This window comes from Dipodomys ordii, unplaced genomic scaffold, assembly GCF_000151885.1.
Source record: "Dipodomys ordii isolate 6190 unplaced genomic scaffold, Dord_2.0 Scaffold94, whole genome shotgun sequence".
Lineage (NCBI taxonomy): Eukaryota > Metazoa > Chordata > Mammalia > Rodentia > Heteromyidae > Dipodomys > Dipodomys ordii.
In genome coordinates, this window is record NW_012267310.1 from 8,692,243 (window position 1) to 8,713,705 (window position 21,463).

Below are 21,463 nucleotides of genomic sequence, written 5' to 3' on the forward strand. Positions count from 1 at the left end.
ATAGCTCACACTGCTTTCCAGTCCTCTCGGCCTTGAGCTGATCTGGTGTCCCTTAATTCACTTTTTTTCTCAATACTCTTCAAAGTACTCAGTCTCGTAGGGAATTTTTAGTGTCCAATATGATATCATTAACAATATTAATAAAAAGCCAGCATGCACCTAAAGCACTAAAATGGATTCTGTACCTAAATATTAGATTAGACTGCTTAGCTAACACTATGGAAAAATGGTACAATAAGTGAAGGTTACAAGTAAATAAGAAAACAAACTAACATACATTGATAATATGACTGAGCAGATATGGAATGACAAATAATCCAAATTTAGAGATCACGTAACTATGTTGGGCAGCATCTTCTAATGGGGATACATTGCATATAATTTTTCTTGCTTTAGAAAAATTTTGTTTAGTTGAAATTTCTTTGTCTTTGAATTTGATAATATGAAGTAATTCACAGCAGACAGCTAGGACTAGGCTCTGGTCTGAATTGTTCTATAGCTCACAATGTGATTTTCAGTCTTCTCTGCCTTGGCAGACCCTTTGTCTCTTAATTCCCTTTGCTTTTCAATTCTATGCAAAGCATTCACTTTCTTAGGGAATTCTCAGTGTATATTACAGTATCATAAAACAATATTAATTTTAAAAAAGCCAGCATCCCATCACTTCCTCTTAGGGTGTCCTAAAGCAGTAAAAATGATTCTATACCAAAGACTGGATTGGGCTTCTTAGCCATAGCAATGAAAAAATGCTACAATAAGTGAATATTACAAACAAAAAAGCAAACAGACAAATACACATGGATAATATGTCCAAGCAAGTGTGCAATGAAAAAGAATCCAAATTTAGAGATCACACAGCCACCTAGAAAAACAACTTTGCATAAAGGAAGTGAACCAATTAATAGAGACATATTAAGAGATACTTACATTCAATACTGGTTATTGGAATGAAGAATACATCAGCATCATTTTTCTCTGAGAACTCAGCATGCCTTGCATGGCAGCAGCCCCATCTCACATCAGGCCTGGGACAAATACCTGCAAAGTTGAGAAGGAACAGTTTTTGCCAAGATATGACATTCTCAAGAAACACTTAATGCAAGATAATTGAGTCTTCTCTGAATAAATTATTTAGAGACCCCCATCCCATAACAAATGGCCAGATCTCAGACCTAGAATGCTCTAAGAAGTACCAACACTGTAGACATCCTTCCTTCATACCATGTGAGAACACTAGCCTAAGGGAGGTAACCTTAGTTGAGCCAAGAGAAGATAAAAAGAGGACTCCAAATGAGGACTATTTGAACATAATGGTGCCAGTCAGGCACCAGTAGCTCATGCCTGTAATCTAGCTACTTAGGAAACTGAGATCTAAGGATCTTGGTCTGAAGCTAGCCCAGGCAGTAAATTCCATGAGAGTCATCTCCAATATCACCAAAAAGCTGGAAGTAGAGTTGTGGCTCAAGTGGTAGAGCACCAACATAGAGCACAAAAGCTCAGGGACAGCACCTAGACCCTGAGTTCAAGACCCAGGACTGGACATGTATATACGTGCACACATGCACGCGCACGCGCACACCCCCCCCCCCATGAACAATGATGTCTTGGCAGGTGCCAGTGACTCATTACCATAATTTATATTTAATAAAGGGGCAGAAGATATATGGAGGATCCCAGGTCAAAGCTAGCCCACAGAAAAGTTCACAAGATTCCTTCCCCAAAATAAACAGTAAAAAGTTGGATGTGAGTGTGGATCAAGTACAAGAGCACCAGCCTAGCAAGCAAGCTGAGTGAGTAGAAAGGACTCAATTCAAACCTCAGTACTTTAGGAAAAAATATAGTGTGTCGCGTACAATTATGACTCTGTTGTTAGCTTTCTCATAACCAAGATACCTCTAATCTAATGTGGTCCCCCCACACACACTTTCCACTTAGAGATCTCAGGAAGAGAAGATTCTTATATGCTCTGATTCCTTGTCAGGGAGAATGGAGTCCTAGGTCAGGCCTGGAGCAAGAAGAGGTTTTTTTTTTTTTTTGACAGAAATAAGAGATGGATAAACCCACATGGTTCCAGATTCTGTCTTTAACTCTGGGGTACCTCAGGCAGAACTACGAGGCTGAACAGCTCCTTATTTCCTCCTGGGAAGTCTCCAGGAGGGGAAGGCCTTATCTAATAGTGACCTTGTTCTTCAACATGAGGAGTCTTGGCTCTAACTGGAGTTAAGGTGAGGACATGCAGTTCCACTCAGATAACTACTTCCCAAGAAAAGAGAAGCACAAAAGCCTGGCCATAGATGCCAGGCCTTTTAGGCCCCAGAAAGTGATTATATGTAGTAGAGGGAGTACTACCAGGATCTACAGGACCCCACTGGTTTTGAGGCAGTGGACAGAGTCATTTAGACTGAGGTGTACCTCATTTCTTTCTGAAAGATCCCAGAAAGCAGAGTCCTAGTAAGGTCCCTAGGTGGGACTTTAGTTTTACAGAGGAGACATCTTAGAAGAAAAAATTCCGACTAGATGAAGATAGATTCCATGAGTAGATCTGAAGACCTAAGGTCAGCATCCTGTTGTCAGTAAGTTGTTTGTGGAACCTCTAAGTCTCTTCTGATGAGCTTGACCTAGGTATAGGCATAGCCTTGGTTTGGATATTATATAACTCTTTTCAGTATAGGGAGAAATCCTGTGCTCAGCGTTCTGTGCTCTGTTAGGTATCAAAGTTTCACAAGACAGTGGCTCAAAAACAGAGATGGGGGGAAGTGGCGCTGTGGCTCAAGTGGCGCTGTGGCTCAAGTGGTAGAGCACTAGCCTTGAGCTGAAGAGCTGAGGGACAGCGCCCAGGCCCAGAGTTCAAGCCCCACGACCAAATAAAAAAAAAGAAAAAAGAAAAAACAGAGATGGGGGGGGGTGTCTTTTAAGATATCGCTATCGCCCCCTACTGTCAGCCTCAGAGACCCCAGATAGCCTTTATCCGGATGTGCTCCATCTTCACTTCCTCTGGGACGAAGGCCGAGATTTGTGTCCTAGCAGCACAATGTGGCCCAAGACAACACAGCATCTGAGAGACTGATCATGACTTCTTGCTATGTACATGTCATCCGAGAAGTCATGAATCCCTGAACCGTGGCGCGACACGTCATCTGACATTGTGAATTCCTGCGACATACGTGCCGTGGTGCCGTTGGGCGCGACGTGACGCAGCACGTAACGAATTGATTCGTGAATACTCAAGACTGTTCTGGATTCTAGGTGAGGGCCCTCAATTGGAGGTAAGTTAATCAAAGGTCTCCAGTAAGTTCTACCCCTATCTGATGGCCCCCTAGTAATCTCGGTGAAAACACACATGAGGAATTCCCAGGAGAGAGAGGGGGGGGACCTGGGGGGGGCAGAGACAGAGGGAGAAACAGAGACAGAGACAGAGTCAGTATAATGGAGGATTCTAGATTCTGTCCGTGGAGCAGGTCAGAGCACTCGTTGGAGTTAAATTGAAACCACTAAATTGTTATGAGGGTATTACTCCCCAATCCAGGCATCAAAACAAACATAAAGCCGGATTCCCGTACTTATTTCTGAAGGTGTGTGTGTGTGTGTGTCCTGTGGCTTCTATTCAAGACCTGGGCGCTGTCCCTGAGCCTCACTGTACTCAAAGCTAGCACTCGGCCACTTGAGCCACAGCACCACTTTTTCTGAGTAGCTTATTGGCGGTCAGCTCGGGCTAGCTTCCAACGGCCATCCTCAGATCTCAGCCTCCTGAGTAGCTAAGATTACATGCCCAAGCAGCCAGCGCCCAACTCAGCAAGTCTTTTAAGCGACATCAGTGGTTAGTCTGACTGTCATATCGCAGACCTGAGTGACAAACAAGGGGAACGGACTCTAAGGCCTGTGTTCTCACACATTCGGTTAGTTCCTTGGAAATCTCCCGAAAAAGCTGCCAAGCCATCTTGTTCTTTTTCTATCGGGAGAGTCAAAAACAGGTTGGACTTACTGTATGTCCCAGTTTTGCAGAGAAGACCTAGAGTCTCCCAGAACTCAAAATGAATGTTCCTAAATGATGATAGTTACTACCACTTCCCTTCTCCCTCCCCCACCAAAACAAGGCTTAGGATGCCTCCCTCCATAGCTACATGTAGCCCTGAGGAGTGAACCACACATGGAGGTGACGAATATGGGAACTCTCTCTTCTCTTTGGTAGCATTATTTTGCTCTAGGCCTTCATATAAGAGGAGGCACGAGTGAGGACCCTGAAGGACAACTAAGGACCTTAGCCTACATATTTCAGAGGAGATCTTCACAAACTCTTAGAACTGAATGAGTCTTAGCAAAGATGGTGTGTTGAGCTGCCCTTTCACTTTAGATTGCTCTAGGGAAATAGGGACATTGTTTGGAGGTGTCAAAATTCATGTAGCATAGCTGTTAGTAGTGCCTGGGTCATACATTGTTGGGAGGGTCCCAGACAGTACGAACAGTTGATATGATAGTCCTGAGTGTAAACTAGGAGGTGCATCTAACCCAGAGCACAGGGGGACCCACAGGAATTAGATTTGCCACCACATCCTCATTACTAGTGCACACCACAAAGGGGTGGTAGACTGCAGCCTCTACAATACATTTTAATTATTTCCAAAGGGTTCTCAGGAAACAGGCTGACCAGAACAGGAGCCTAGCAAGTTCATAGAGCAGAGATCTTAGAGTAACCTGCAGGGGCAGATTTCTTAAAATCAGAAGGTGTCTACCTGCTAGAAGTGCTTCTATTCTCTCACTCTCTCCCCTCCAGGTTTGTTCCTTGCCAACTCTTGAGCCCTCGCTTTTGCTTGCTGTGTCCCTCACCGCAGGCACCATGCCTCGGGCTCAGAGAAGTAATCGCAGAAGTCATGAAAAATGCTGCCAGGCCTCAAAGAAGACCCAAGAATTGCAGAGTCCTGAGCCAACTAGAAGCACATCCCCCCTTCCTCAATGGGGGATGATTACTCGCTCAAAGTCTGCCTGTACGCCACAAATTGTTTTTGATACACTTGAGAAAGCCCTTTCTACCACTGTCCCTGAAGATGATTCTTCCACAAGATCACAGAAAAAAACCACATGCCAAACTAAGGAAAAACAATCTCCTCTTGCACCCACCAAGAATTCTAATGGAGATGTTCTAAATAACATAGCTCAGGTGTTGGTGGAGTTTATGATGGATAAGTATATAATGAAAAAGCCCATTATGAAAGAAGATATGCTGAAGATTGTCAACAAAAAGTATAAGAAACACTTCCAGGAGATCCTTAGAAGAGCTGCGTTCAACATGGAGGTCGTATTTGGTATTGATTTACAGGAAAATATTACCACCAACCATTCCTATGTCATTGTCAACAAAATGAAACTCCCTAATGATGGCAGAGTGAATGCTGGTAAAGGTTATCCCAAAACAGGTCTCCTGATGAATATCCTGGGCGTGATATTCCTAAAAGGCAACTGTGCCAGTGAGGAGAAGATCTGGGAATTCCTGAATAAGATGAAAATCTATGATGGGAAGAAACACTTTCTTTTTGGGGAGCCAAGGAAGCTCATCACCGAAGATTTTGTGAAGCTTAAATACCTGGAGTACCGGGAGGTGCCAAACAGTGATCCTCCTCACTATGAGTTCCTGTGGGGCCCAAGAGCCCACACTGAAACTACCAAGATGAAAATACTAGAGTTTTGGGCCCGAATCAATCATACACTCCCCAGTACCTTCCATTCCTGCTATGATGAGGCTTTGAAAGAGGAAAAAAGATACCTCAAAGTCACTGGTAAAAACTGAGCAATACACACATCCAGGCCATACCTCAGTTATGAAGTGAAGGGGAAAGTCAGTGTTTTAAGAACTGGAGGACTGGGTGTGACTGAAAACACAGAATTTATAACAGAGTATGCTCACCAGGATAATTTGAAGATTTATATGGAATTTTAAAATATTTTTCAAATGTTTCTTGTATTTACCAGTCTGGTGTTAGCATATGAATTATATTGTTAACACATCATCATTTAAGGGTAAGAGTATTATTGTTTTATTAAGCAAATTGGGGAAATTCCCATCATATTTTAAGACCTGCTTCATGGCAACCTAGAATAGAGAAAAATGTGCAGTAAAACATACAGAATGGAGAAATAGAAAAGAGTGATAGAGTCAAATATAAATTTTTAACCTGTTTTGCTCTATATTTTATGAAAGTAAAACACAGTAAGTATATGGTGCTGATTTCTTCAAGAATGCAGACTTAAGTCATAATAAACTAGACTTCCGTGTTCACAGATTCATTCCTTCCCTAAATATCAATTTACCAAGAAAAAATAAAACCCAGCAACTGATCATGCAATAATAAAGTCCAGATGCAACTGTCAAAATAGTGGTACACACTCTTAAGGCAGAAAGAACTAATGAAAAAGTGTTAGGAAATGAAGGACATAGTTTAAAGATGGTTTTGTGTAATTTACCTGACTGAGGCAGTGTTGGACCTTAGGAAACTGTAAACTCCTCAGATGTGAGAGGGCTTCCATTTTAAAGAGAGGCACAAGGGTTGTGGGAGTGGTGAGAAAGATCCAGAGTCTCTCAAGGTGTGTCTGAGTTGAAAGACTTACACCTTGAATGGGAAAATACCCTTAACGCTTACTTAAGATATTGTGAGAATATCAGAGAGGATATTCACCTGGTGGAAGGATGGAATGTGTGTACTAGCACAGCCAAAACCTTGTACACATGAAGTATTCAGTATACATTGCAGCCAGGGAGAATCTGGGAAATGAGGGTGATAATCTGAAAGGACATAGGATGCCTATTAGACAGTGTGATAGCACTCTTTGACCTCAATGGGGCGACTCAGAGCTTGCTTCATTCAATTGACATTCAACTGGGCTGGGTGCTAATAACCCACACCTGTAATCTTGGCTACTCCAGAGGATGACACCTGGAGATTCTTAGATCAAAGCCAGCTGGGCAGAAAAGTTTTCGAGACTCCATTTCTGATTAATAAGCAAAAGGCAAGGGTGGGGGCATGGGCTAAGTAGTAGAGTCATGAGTGAAAAAAGCTGAGGGAGAGCATAAGGCCTGAAGTTCAAGCTCTATTACTGGCACACAGAAATGAAGGTATTCAATAGTTTACCCCCTGTGGAATCATTTGGCAACCTCTAGGCTAGGTCTACAATCTAAGTGATGGTTAAATGGGAGAAAATAGAATCAGTATAGATAGAACAGGCAGCTGAAAGAAGGCAAAGTTTATGGTCCTGGAAATACATTTTAGAAGCTTAGTATTACATCAGCTGAGGATATCTACCTTACACTGTCATTGATTGATTGATTGATCACACAAGAGGGAAGGATAAAGTGCTAAGTAGCATTTTATAAGTTTTATTTGCTTTTAAATATAGCAAAATATCTACATTTTTAGGTTAAAAATAATACCAGTGTAGTGGATTTTTAACATCAAGGGACAAGTTAACCCTAGCAAGCATAACAAGAACTAGTACAGTTTTTTGAAGAGCTGAGGATTGAACTCAGGGCCTTGTATGTGCTAGGCTAACACATTATCGCTGGAGCCCACAACCTTAGTCCTACTTGTTGCTGTTTATTTTGGAGATGGACTCTTGTAAACTTTTCTGCCCAGGCTGGCTTTGAAGATCTCTGAGCAACTATGATTACAGGTGTGAGTTGGGCTTAACAGCTGATACTTTTTTTTAACATCCCATACATAATACACATTTAAACATTATTATAAGACAAAGCTTATCCACTTCACTGATGAAAAGCATAAAGCTCATATTTGGAAAATATGAACAATTTCACATAGCTTGTAAGTAAAGGATTTATGACAATAACTATGGCTTAAATGTAAAGGACATGTTAATCCATTTCTCCCAACTGGAAGCTGGATTTGTGTCCATATATATATACACACACACATACATATATGTGCATGCATGTATGTATCTGTGTGTGTACGTTGCTGGTACCAGTGTGTGAATTCAGAATCTTCGCTTGCTCAGATTTCATTGCTATGCTGGTGCTCTACAATTTGAGCCACACCTCTAGTCTGACTTCTTGCTAATTATTTTGGAGATGCAGTCTTGCACACTTTTCTTTCTGGACTGGCTTTGAACCTTGATCCTCCAGATCACAGCCTCCTGAGTGGCTAGGATTACAGGCATCAACCACCGGCGCCTACCTCCTTATTTCATTCTTTTTTCTTTTTTGGTCGGTCATGGGGCTTGAACTCTGGGCTTAGGCGCTGTACCTGCACTCTTCAGCTCAAGGCGAGTGCTCTACCGCTTGAGCCACAGCGCCACTTCCAGTTTTCTAGTGGTTTATTGGAGATAAGAGTCTCATGGACTTTCCTGCCTCGGCTGTCTTTGAACCTCAATCCTCAGATCTCAGCCTCCTGAGTAGCTAGGATTGCAGGCATGAGCCACTGGCTCCCGATTCTTATTTCATTCTTATTCTCACTATTCTCAAATGTATCTCAGGGATAAAAATGAAGGATTCTTTGTCCAATCCCATAGATTAGAATTCATATATTAAACAATAATAATACCAAAGAAATCGAGAGGAAAGAAGAAAGAAAATATTGTGACAACATGATTGTCTACATATGCAAAGTCAGATAACCTCAAAAGATTATATGTTATATATTATATATGTTACATATAGATATGTTATAGATAGATATTTTAGACAGCTTTTTCTTTTAGAAAGTTAACCTTTTTTCAGTACCATAGTTTGAATGCAGGACCTTGAGATTTCTGGGTTTGCTTCATAACTGATACTGCCACTTAAGTCATGCCTCCAGCCTGTTTTTTTTAAATCATCATCATCATCATCATCATCATTATCATCGTCATCATTATCAGGTAGTTGTGCAAAGAGATTACAATTTTATAAGTCACATTTTTAGTGCAATGCTTCTTAATGTCACCTCTCCTATTGTTGTCCTCTATTTTCCCCTCCCATTCCTACTCTCAAGTTTTATAGATCCCAGCTTGGTTTTTGCTGATTAATGGGAGATGAAGTCTGGTAGACTTCTCTTCCCAGGGATGGTTTTGAATTGAGATCCTATGGATTTCAGCCTTCTGAGTAGCTAGTGTGACAGGTATGAGCCATCAGCACCCAACAGAAAGGTATTTTTTAACTTTAAAGAAAGTGAATAGATCAATGTGCTTTCTCCCTCTTTTTTATCTGTCCCGAGGAGCTTTCTTGTGTTACAAATTCTTCGTCTTATGCCAGGCCGCAGTTACTCACACCTCTAATTCTACCTACTCAGGAAGCTGAAATCTGGAGGATCACATTTCAAAGCCATATTGAGCAGAAAATCCACAAGACTTCATCTCCAAAATGTCTAGTAAAAAGCTAGGCTAGAGGTATGGCTCAAGTGTCACGGCACCAGGGGAGGAAGCAAGATGAGCAAGTATGATACTCAGATTTTTGTAGGCCCAGTACTGGAAAAAAATAAAATACAAAACACAAAACTAAGAATTCCCCATCTTTCATAACTCCTGGGAGGCAGGGACCCTGGTATGAAGTATTTCCTCATTAAAGAAAACAGGAGCCAACATACATACTCTTAGTAGAAAAAGTAAAGGGACAATATGCCAGGCAGAGTTATCAGCCTGGGCATCTACTCTGTTTTTTTCCAAGGTTCTCAGAGACTTTTGTATCTTGCACTAGGGAAGTCAGTAGAGGGGAATCTCAGTCTCTGACATATCAAGTGAAGGAGCCTGAATAAGGGAGGAAAACACCTAGAGCAATGGGGCCTTGAGATCCATGACCTGTCAGCCCAGAGAGTTCCCAAACAACTCTAACAAGACGGGACTGAACCATATTTCCACCTTGGTGGTCTCAAGATGGTCAAGACCTTGCTCTGAGGCTCACTGACCCAGGTCCATAGAGGGAAGATTACCCAAGTTGTGGGTAATCTGCAGCCACCGGAGTACTGGAGCCACCAAACCTCTCTTGGTGAGACCACCACAGAATCTTTTGCCATAGATGAGGGTCACACATAAGTATCAGAAAGCAGCCCTCATAGCTTTCTCAGGAGTAACAGTGAAATGAGAGTCCAGGTCTGAGTGGGTGTGGTTCCAGCTCAGCAGAGGGAGGAACTGGGTCTAGGGTCTCCTATCAATCAAATTTAGGATCTTGAGTTCAGATGCTTAGAAGTGCAGACCATGATGGGACATCAATCTGTCTGTCCTAGATGTCACTTCTGCAGACTGTGCCACTTGTTGCCAGATAAAGCCAACCCCGTTTCCTCCTGTCCTGAGGAGGTACAGTTCTTTTATGAAGCAAAATTCCTGAGAAGAGGAGAGTCCAGACCCTGCTAGGAGTCAAATGAAGAAAAGCAAATGAGAAGTGTGGGGTACCATCCACCCTGAAATACAGATGGGAACAAATGAGTTTGAGTATGCTCAATATTAGGCAGAGTGTACCCAAGCCTACAAATTCAAAGGCAAGTTATGGGGCTCCAAGTTTATCAGCAGGCGCCAGTGGCTCATGCATGTAATCCTAGCTACTCAGAAGGTTGGGATGTAAGGGTCGAGGTTCAAAGCCAGGCCAGGCAAGAAAGTCCAGGAGACTCTTATCTCCAATTAACCATCAGAAAACCGGATGTGGCACTGTGGCTCAAGGGGTAGAGTGCTCACCTTGAGCTGAAGAGCTCAGGGACAGCACCCAGGCCCAGATTTCAAGCCCCATGACCAACAAAAAAATTTAAAAATAAAGAAATAAGTAAATAAATAAATAAAATAAAAAATAAAAATAACTCTATTTATGTGGAACAATTTTAAGTTCACAGCAAAACTAAGCAGAAAGTACAGAGTGTCCCTGTACACGTTCTGTCCCCATCCCTGCACAGCCTTCCTTAGATCAATATCCCACACCAGAGTGTCACACTGGTTCCAATGAATGAACCTATACTACACACCACTTTAGCATAAAGTCCATCGTTTATATTTATGGTTCATTGTGTGTTCTGGCAATTTTCAACCAATATATACTGACATACATTCATCAATATAGAATCATTGCCCTAAAACTCCTATCTTATTTATCTCTCACTTCCTCTGTCCCTTGATCTTTTTAGATCAATGGCCTATAAGTTTTGCCTCTCCCCAAAATGTCATATATTCAGTCTGTAGCCTTTTTTCCACTGAACTGTAGCCAAGAGGCCAAAAGCAATAATATACAACCTTTTCAAATTGGCTTCTTTCACTTAGTGATAGCCACCTAAATTTCTTCCATGTCTTTTCATGATTTGGTAGCTCATTTCTTCCAGTGGTGAATAATATTCTGTTGTCTAGATTTACTATAGGTCATATATCCCATCACATACTGAAGGACATCTTGGTTGTATTCTAGTTTGCATAATTATGAATAAAGCTTCTATTGACACTAGTGTACAGGTTTGATTGTGTGTGTGTGTGTGTGTGTGTGTGTGTGTGTGTGTGTGTGTGAGTGAGTTGTGGAGCTCAAACTCAGGCCTGGGCACAGTCCCTGAGCTTTTCACTGAAGGTTAGTGCTCAATCACTTTAAGCCACAGTGCCACTTCTGGTTCTTGGAGTCAAGAGTATCACAGGGACTTTTCTTCCCAGGCTGGCTTTGAACTGCAATCCTCACATCTCAGCCTCCTGAGTAGGTAGGATTACAAGTGTGAGCCACTGGCACCTGGCTTGTGTACAGGTTTTTCATGTACATGTACTTTTTCAACTGGTTTAGGTAAATATCACAAAGTACAATTCTTGAGTAAATATCAAGAAGTACAAATCTTATGGTGAAAGCATGAAATAAGTATCAAACTGTAAAACTATTTTCCAAAGGGGCTTTAACCTTTTACATCCTCACCGGCAATGAATCAGAGTTTACGTTACACAATATTCAGGTTCTTCCATCTCTTGCTCTCTGATCCACATTCCTGCCGGTTAACCCTGACCATAGTCACTATGTCTCGGGGTGAGATGTAAGATACATACTTTGAGCAACCCTGCCTGGCCCAAAGTGAGATCCCATGTCTCAAAAGTGCTCAGTATTCTCCCTCCTACCTCCTACTTTCCTGTTTTAGGGGAGGATCCAAGAACACAACTGTGCTAGGATTTTCCAGAAGCCTCAGAAATCCCATTTTCCAGTAGCATTAGTTGTCATTGTTTTAGATTGTGACCATCTAATAGATGTGCAGTAATGTTATATCTAACCTCACCAAATCTGTTGGTTGATATCAAGTGCTAAATGAGTTGTCTTGTTCAGATCTTTTGCCCATGAGGAGGTGCTGACTGGGGTTTGAACATAGGGCTTCACAGTTGTTATGTAGGAGCTCTACAGTTGACTAAGTCACACCCCTGGTCCCTTTCTGCACTATTTTTTTTCATGAGAAATGATTTTATTTTCTTTTATTTGTGCCAGTCTTGGGGCATGAACTCAGGACATGGGTGTTGTCCTTAAGCTTTTACACTCAAGGGTACCACTCTATCAATTGAACCACAACTCCACTTCTGGCGTTTTGGTGGCTAATTATAGATAAAGAGTTTCATGAATTTACTTGATGGGGCTCACTTTGAAGTGACATCCTCAGATCTCAGTCACCTGAGTAGTTAGGATTACAGGCTCTATTTTACTTTTTCCACACTTTATTAATATTTGTTAGTTGTATAAGGAGGGTTTTTTTTTACCTGTCCGTACATCCATACAATATACCTTGGTCAAACTCACTCCCTCTATCACTCTTGCCCATCCCCTTTCCCCCTTCTCAAGCCAATCTTAACAAGTTTCATCATTCCCTTTTCACACGTTACCAAATTATTGTGACTATATTCGCCTTCCTTCACCCTCTCTTCTCTCCTTATCCTTTCATTCTGGTATCTACTCTTATCCTCGTTGACAAGATTTGTTTTGCATTCCTGTCACTTAATTTTTTGAAAGATCTAGTTCATTTAAGGAATCATTTCACTTTTGTCTGGCCCACTCCTGGATTGCATTTTTCCTATTTATCTTCCCAGTAAAGCAGGGACGAGAGATATGCCCCACCAGAGTTGATCTTGAGCCATACTGCTTCAAAATCTCAGCCTTCCACATAGCTAAGTTGACACATACATGCCACCATACCCAGCTACTGATTGAGAAGGGGTCTCAAAAACATTTGCTGATGCTGACCTTGAACTTCCATCTCCCATTCTCAACTTCCCAAGTAGCTAGGATCATAGAATGATTCAACATGCTGAGGTCTTTTGACTGTTTTAAAAAATAGAATTGTTTATTTCTTACTATGGAGAGTTAAGACTTTTTGTATACTTTGAATCACAGCCCTTTTTCACATGTATCATTAAAAATATTTTCTCCCAGTCTGTGGGTTCTCTTTTCATTGGCTTAATGTCTTTACCAAAGCAAAAAAATTTAAAGTCAGTTAAGTCCAACTTATCAATTATTTCTTTCATGAATACCAATCATATCTGTCATCAGTTCTAGAGAAGGTGAGATCACTAGCCTGAAGGTCCTGAACATACCTAAGAGGTAAGTAATTTTAAGCTGGCTGCATAGTGTAAGGTGCTGAGCAGAAGCAAGAGATTAGAAGGTTCCAGAGTTGAGAATCCCACTCTAAAATAGAAAAGTGCCTTTCACAGAGACTTTGGACTATGACCAAACCAGAGAGGATCTTCACCAGTGACTGGGATTGAGAGTGTCTTGTACTTTTATCATAAGTGACAGCAAACTAAAACTAAAACACCCCAGTACATTAGTAGTCATTATTATGCATCTAGTATCCAGAGAGCTTCTGAAAAATAAGATTGATACTCTTTTGAGATTGGAAACTCAGAAGTCACTGGGTTGGTATTGTGCCATGGTCTGGGGAGCCCATTCCAGTAAAGAACCAATGTGTGAATGTGTGTGTGTGTGTGTGTGTGTGTGTGTGTGCACGCGTGTGTGTGTATGTGCACGCGCACACACGCATGCAAACTATAAAGGACATCTGGATTTGGCATTGTGGCTAAATTCATGAAAATAAGAATGGCTTGAAGGAAAGGCTAGAGTTGGTCCTTAAACTAATTTCTAGAGAATTTAAGTTGCATTATTCCATTTAGAAAGTAAAATATGATTTAATGGGGTAAGTTTTGCTTATCATGTCTTTGTAAACAGCATTTTTGGCTAATTTGTTGTTTTTGTTCCTATAAGATCTCTTATTTCCTTGATTTAAAATGATCAGAAAGGAGAATGATATCTTCTTGGTTTTAATCATTGTAATAATAACAGGTACTGTTTTAAGTCTCAATTCCCTCCAAATAATGTGCCAGATGCTTTGCACACATTAAGTACATTCTACAACAGATCTTATGAACTGATTTTGCAGAGATAATCTGAGATTCATACAATTCGGTAGTGTGCCCTAGCCACACAGCTAGTAAGTGATAGGGCTAGGACTAGACTCTTGCTCACAATTCCCCTAGAACTCACATTCATCCCTGATTGTGGCTAGCCATGCACACATAGCTTATGTTTTTTTCATCTATGATTCAAAAATGTATCCACAATGATAAAATGACAAACTCTGTGTCCAAAGCATTATATTGCTATATACAACCTAAGAATCAGGAATATCAAAATACTTGACATGTGAATAAGGAGCAAAAAGAGATGATGATACTCAAAGCCCAGTATTGAAGGATCATGACTTTAATCCTAGCTGCTCAGAAGGCAAAGAGCAGAGGGCTCCCAGTTCAATATGATCCAAAGAAAAGTTCTCAAAAAAACATAGGGATGGGAGCATGGCTCAAGTGGTAGAATGACAAATTATCAAGCAAGAAGTTCTAAGTTCAAAACCTATTACTGAAAAAAGAGAAGGAAAAAAAAGAAAGTGGGGGGATAGAGATAATGTGGTCAGCTATATATGCAAAAATCAGATCCATGCTATACTTTCTGTAGAAAGTAAATCTTTTATAACTACTGTTTTGTTGGCAAAGAAGAAATAGTTAAGTGGGGTGGGGTTTTCCCTCACAAACCAGAGCAACATCTATCCTGAAATCCCTGTTTGTTTTTTAAGCTGGGACATATTAGTACATAGACAAATATGAAGCAAAATATGAGCGGATAAAAATGAAAATGTCTTAGTGTAGAATATCAGTGAGCAGCAAAATTAAAATGAAACCAATAGGGTATACTCAGTAGTAAAAATAATATCACATGCTCGTGGCTTTTGCCTGTAATTCTAGCTTCTCAGGAAGCTAAGATCTGATGATCATAGTTTGAGGCCAGCATGGGCAAGAAAGTCCATGAGACTCTTATCTCCAATTAACCATGAAAAAGCTAGAAATAGAGCTATGGCTCAAGTGGTGGAGTGCTAGCTTTGAGTACAAAAGCTCAGGGGCAGAGACCAGGCCCTGAGTTCAAGCCCATTTGAAACACACACACACACACACACACACACACACATGGCAGAGGACTGAACAAGAACAATAAATTCATATATCTTAACATGCTAACATAAACTCCCGATTTCAATTACTTTCTTGTCTCTCATAAATTATGGTTATAATACCTTCAAAAAGTATCTCAAAATACAATTTGGGTGAAAGAGACACACAGAAAAACCATGTGGCCAGAAAATGAATATAAGTTAAAATTAAATAGGGGAAAAGTAAATGTAACTTCCAAAACAAAAATCTGTTTTCATTAGCGTTCCTAAGCTAAATTATAAAATATTTTAAAATCTTATTTTACTCTACATAAGTTAATTGGGAACAAATATAGATTTATCAATATAGGCATTGAATTACTTGTCTTTTCTTGCAATTTCTAACATATCACTCCTCGAACAAGGCCCTCTTCTCTGCTGGGTTTGTAGGCAGGAAATTCGCTGGATTTTTGCAGGGTCATATGACAATCCCTCTGACTTCTCATTCAAAATTATGATAGAGGCAGAACTTCCAAATTGAGAGAAGCAGGTTCAAATAAATAAGGAAGAGACTTATGAGATTGGTCACTTGTCTAACTAGGGATATGAATGTGAATTAATAGTAACACCCTCTCCAGAGAGGCCCCTCAAAGGAGATCCCCAAAGTTTCCTCTGCTGTTTGTTGTAGAAAGTCCCACACAGATATCAGGCTGATTTCTGCCTGGAAAATCTCAGGTGGGGTAAAGGCTTCATTCTAAGTGGAGATAGCCTCAGATTTTGCTGAGGGAGAAGATGGAGGACTAACAAGAATCAGTATTAAGACTGTTAGGAGGAGACCTTCAGTATCAGAGTACCTCACAGATCCCACACCTGGCTTTGAAGCACCAGAGTGTCTATTTTTAACCAGAAAGTCTCAGAAAACAGTGATGATTTAGAATGGTCAGGGACCTACTTCTATAAAATAGAGAGAGAATCTTAGAAAACTGAAGTCAAAAGGAAGACCCCTGAAGTAGATTAGCCAAAATTTTGTTAAGAAGTTTTGTATCAATTTTGATTTCATCTAAGAAATTGGTCTATAGTTCTCTTTCTTTGATGCATCCCTGTCTGGTTTGGGGATGAGGGTTATGATGGCTTCATAGAAAGAATTTGGTAGTGACCTTTCACTTTGAATTTCATTGAAGGGTTGGAGGAGTATTGGTGTGAGTTCTGCTTTGAAGGCCTTGTAGAATTCAGCTGTAAATCCATCCAGTTCTGGGGCTTTTCTTGGGTGAGAAGTCTGTTACTGCTTGTTGCCTCCATCAGAAAGAATGACACCGTCCCATTTGTTAGAAAATAGGGGCTGGAAAGGTGGCTCAGTGGTAGAGTGCTTGCCTTGCATGCCTGAGGCCCTGGGTTTGGTTCCTCAGCACTACATAAGCAAAAAGAAAAAAGCTGGAAGTGGTGCTGTGGCTCAAGTGGTAGAGTGCTAGCCTTAAACTGAAGAGCTGAAGAGCTGAGGGACAGCTCCCAGGCCCCACAACCGGACCCCCCCCCCATTTGTTAGGAAATGTATAGACTTAGAAAGAATATTAAGTGAGGTAAGCCAGACCCAAAGGAACATAGGTCCCATGGTTTCCCTTATTTGCAATAAGTAGTATGTTTGGATAAACAGAGAAGGTCAAAAGCTATGTACATATGACCATATAAGATGATGCTAAGCGAAATGAACCCCACGATAGGGACACAAGAGGTTTTATCTTTGTTGTCGTTGTTTTTAATGTACTCATAATGTATTATGTGATTTTTTTTGGTTTATTTTGTATGGTTTTTCCTCCATGTATAACCCCTGTTTTCACTGTATTTGATTCTGGTGCCCTGCATCTTGTATATACTTTTTTCTAATTTGGGGAGGGGAAGGGAAAAAGCAAAATGTTGAAACAAGGACACAGGTTGACCCATTGTAGCAATGAGATGTACAACACACTATGTTGAAAGTGAACTTTACAGCTTTGGGGGTTGGGGTGGGGAGGGAGGAGTTAGGGAGGTGGGGAGGGAAGGGATGGCAGGGGTAAAACAAAGGAGGGGATAACAAAGCTTGATAGGAAAATGTACTCATTACCTTACTCATGTAACTGTAACCCCTCTGTACAGTATCATATATATATATATATACATATATATATATATATATTTGGGGAGAGAGAGAGAGAGAGAGAGGAAGCCCCTAAGTTCTAATAGGATGATACATTCCAAAATAGGGAGACAAGCCCAGCTTCTTGCTCTCAGGCTTGAGAGGTTTGGTGGGGAAGGCAGGTCTATAGCCCAATTTCCTCTGAAGGGACTGAGGAAAGTGTGCTTTTGGTTTAAAGCCCATGAGACTTCGGGCAATATCATGAGGAATCCGAAATGCTGTTAAATATTGAGGTGATGACCTAGAGCAGACCAACTTTAAAGCAATGGGCTCCTTTAAGAACTCACCCTAACGTTTGACTATCTCCCCTCCCCCCCCCCACCGGATATAGTTTCCTGCTTACTTCCTTTGCCTTGCTGAGGGAAGAAATTGGGTCCTCCAGGCCTTGCAGAGGCGTCTAACTTGGATCCCAGAAGCAGAGCATTAGGCACTGCCCTGTCAGAAATTTCAGGCTTCATCTAGGCGGAGTCAATCTAAAGGTCCCTGAATGTGAACTCAGAGTTCCGTCAACCCTGTCAACCCCACGTAACAATCCCCCTACCTCATAAAAACCCTCCCCGAAGGCCTGCCCAGGGTAGTCACTGGCCAGAGTTGTAAGACATTGAAGAGACTGCATTTTAGCCGTCTCTGGAAATCAGGGGCTTTTTCCCTGATGAAAAGCCCCTGCCCGGTTCGAACCCCACAGTGGGCAACGGTCTTGGTTGTAAAAGAAGTAAGTTTCCTAAAGAACTTTGAATTGTCCACTTGAGCTGAGGAAAGGGCCACGGGGCACTGTTGCTGGGGCTTGAACTCAGGGCCTGGATACTGTCCTTGGGCTTCTTTTTGCGCAAGGCTAGTGCTCTACTATTTGAGCCACAGCTCCACTTCGACGGGTTTTTTTTTTGTTTTTTTTTATTTTGTGGGTTTTTATTTTTATTTTTTGGCCTGTTAATTGGAGACAAGTGTCTTTGCCTGCCTGGGCTAGTTTCCAACCCCAATCCTCCCAACTCACCTTCAGGTCAGAGGCTTGAGCCACCAGAGCCAGGCCTCCACTGGTTTTCTAAGGGATCAGCTGACCAAAAACAGAGCCCAGTGGATTCATACACTCAGAAACCTACAGAGGTGGCTCCTTCAGAGCTCAAGTGGTATCCCCTTTGTGAAAGTACTGACAGGATCTCATTTTCCCTCCCCAGGTCCCAATACTTGCTCTCTAGCCCACATTCCTGTCTGCGTTTCTTTCACTGCTGTCATCATGCCCCGGGGGCTAGGGAGCAAGCTTCGTGCTGCTCAAGACAAACGCTACCACGAGACCCAAGACAGTCACCAGAGTACCGATGAGCCTCACGCCACCAGAGCTGACAAAAAAGAGTCCACCTACTGCCCTGGAGGTGGTTCTAGAGATATCATCCCCAGCACCTCGGCTAAAGATTCTCCTAAGAGAAAAAATGGAGCTCCACCTACCATCTCCAAGGCTCCACATACCACCACCTCGAAGGTGCCAGTCACTGCCACCACCAAGGCACCAGTCACCACCACCACCGCCAAGTCACCAGGCGCCGTCACCGCAGCCACCACTACCAAGGCACCAGTTGCCACCGCCATCACCACCAAAGCACCAGTCGTTTCCACCACCAAGACACCAGTTGCCACCACCACCAAGGCACCAGTCGCCTCCACCTCCAGAATGCCACCTCTCGCCACGTCCAAGGCTCCACTGGCCAACACCTCAAAAGCTACTGCTGCTGACTCTCTCAAAAAGTCTAGTAAAAGTGCCAATCCCCGAGGGGCACAAGCTGCTCATCCTGCCAGGGCCCCACCTTTTACTGAGCATCCGTGGAAAGATCTCATTCTGAGAAAGGCTGGGATGCTGATGCAGTATCTGCTGTACAAGTACAAAACCAAACAGCCTATTGTGAGGGGAGAAATGATGAAAATTATCAATAGAAGATTCAAAGACCATTTTCCTGAAATACTTCAGAAAGCATCTGAGCGTATGGACCTCATATTTGGACTTGAGTTAAAGGAAATCAAACCCAATAGTCCATGCTATACCTTAGTCAGCAAGGCAGAATTTACCAGCAGTGGTGGGATGCCCAGTGGCTTAGAATTTCCCAAGAATGGGCTTCTAATGTCTCTGCTGGGTGTTATCTTCTTAAATGGCAACTGCGCTACTGAGGAAGAAGTGTGGGAGTTCCTGAGTATTTTGGGCGTTTATGATGGGAGGAAGCACATTATCTTTGGGGAGCCCAGAAAGCTTATTACTCGGGATATGGTGAAGGAAAAATATCTAGAATACCAGCAGGTGCCAGGTAGTGATCCTCCACGTTACCAGTTCCTATGGGGTCCCCGTGCCCATGCTGAAACCTCAAAAATGCAGGTGCTTGAATTTTTAGCAAAGGTCAATGATACCATCCCTAGCGATTTCCCTGGCCATTATGAAGAAGCCCTTAGGGAGGAAGAAGAGCAAGCTAGAGCTCAAGTTTCATCGAAGGCTCAAGTTTCAGCCAAGGATCCAGATGTACCTGGCACTTCCTCCCACCAGCAATGAAGTTGGAGACAAATTCATCACTTAGTTGTAAAGAAGCTGATGGCCATAGTGTAATATGTTAACATCTTGTGTTCCTGTTACACATTATTATTCAGACATCTCTCTGTTGATAACAATCTTGCATTTCAAAGCCATGGTTATTAACAGCATAGATCACATGTTTTCAGACTTCAGTATAAGAACTGTTACTGTGAAATACATTGTAAAAAAATCTACAAAAATATCTGTTTAGAGAACCAGAAAACATGGTTTGGGCATGAAAATGTTTTTGAAAATGTGTAACAGACCCCCCTGCATATAATTGGAGTATTTAAAATAAAGCAAAACATCTAAACATAGTTGTTGGATTGCCTTAATTCATGTTTGTTTTTCTTTTGTGAAATTCAAAGATATATCCTTGGTTTTCTGATTCGAGAATGAAGATAAAATATTAAAGTATATTCCTTGCCCACTATCACATTTATTCTCATCATTAATTGAGCATCTGCTCTGTGTTAGCAATGAAGATGCTGCTAAGAGAAAGGAGACGTATCTTCTGCCTGTAGAGTTTGAGAATGTAAAAAAAAAAGTTGTTCCACTAGGAAGATGGTATGATATTCAGTAACAGATGAAAAGGGACTCAGGATGGTATGAGGGCAGATTGTAGATGGGAGCAGGTCAAGTGGAAATTCTCTGAGTCAAGACACTGTGGCTTGAGAACATTGCAAGTCATTTGTTCGGAGATATGTTAAGCTAGTCCCATTTTAGGTGAGACTAATAATCAAGAGCAGATGCCAAACCCTCAGCCCGTGAGCCCTGCAGTTCCAAGGTTAAACCTAGAATAGGAAATTAATTCTTTGGGATTATAGAGCAGAGAGAATCTCTGCCTAGGGTAAGAATGATAGAAGCTCTGCACTTCTGGTACAGTTGAACACAGTGCAGAAACCAGTGTTTTATGCACATTTTCTTTAGAGTTTGTAAGTGTGTGTGTGTGTGTGTGTGTGTGTGTGTGTGTGTGTGTGTGTGATTCTTGAGGAGCGATGCCAAGAAACCACTGGGAAGGCATTCTTTAAGCTTGGGAAACCAGAGCCTACTCCCTTCATTAAGCAACATTCCATAGTGGGCCTAGATTTTGTGGTAGTGAAATAAATGAAAATAGAAGTCTGTTGAGTGGGACATCAAAGGAAAAGGAGATTGCTGGTCCTTATGGTAAAGCCTGCAAGCATTGAACCGAACCCCAGTGAGGTGTCTGCCTCTGTATTAAATATTCTCTACTGAGGAAATCTGAGTGTTAGTTGCTTATCAGCATTTTAGCTGACTTATTTTCTTTGTCCTAGAGCAATGCATATTTTCTAACTTCAGGATACAATCAAGAAAAGTTCCCAGAGATGAAAGTAGTTCTCTTCT

The 21,463-nt window shown here is 41.7% G+C and overlaps 2 protein-coding genes across 2 annotated transcripts; both read left to right on the top strand.

Moving 5' to 3' along the window:
* Nucleotides 1–4,834: 4,834 nt before the first annotated feature.
* On the top strand, nucleotides 4,835–5,782 carry LOC105993282 (melanoma-associated antigen B3). Its single transcript, XM_013026483.1, has one exon. The coding sequence runs from the start codon at nucleotides 4,835–4,837 to the stop codon at nucleotides 5,780–5,782; it is 948 nt and encodes a 315-aa protein (XP_012881937.1).
* Nucleotides 5,783–18,781: 12,999 nt separating this feature from the next.
* LOC105993283 (melanoma-associated antigen B2-like) lies at nucleotides 18,782–20,077 on the top strand. Its single transcript, XM_013026484.1, has one exon. It carries the CDS (start codon nucleotides 18,782–18,784, stop codon nucleotides 20,075–20,077), a length of 1,296 nt encoding a protein of 431 aa, XP_012881938.1.
* The last annotated feature ends 1,386 nt before the right edge of the window (nucleotides 20,078–21,463 follow it).

Excerpts from the sequence above, each read along its gene's own strand:
- LOC105993282 (XM_013026483.1), top strand. The coding sequence starts at position 4,835 with ATGCCTCGGGCTCAGAGAAGTAATCGCAGAAGTCATGAAAAATGCTGC.
- LOC105993283 (XM_013026484.1), top strand. The coding sequence starts at position 18,782 with ATGCCCCGGGGGCTAGGGAGCAAGCTTCGTGCTGCTCAAGACAAACGC.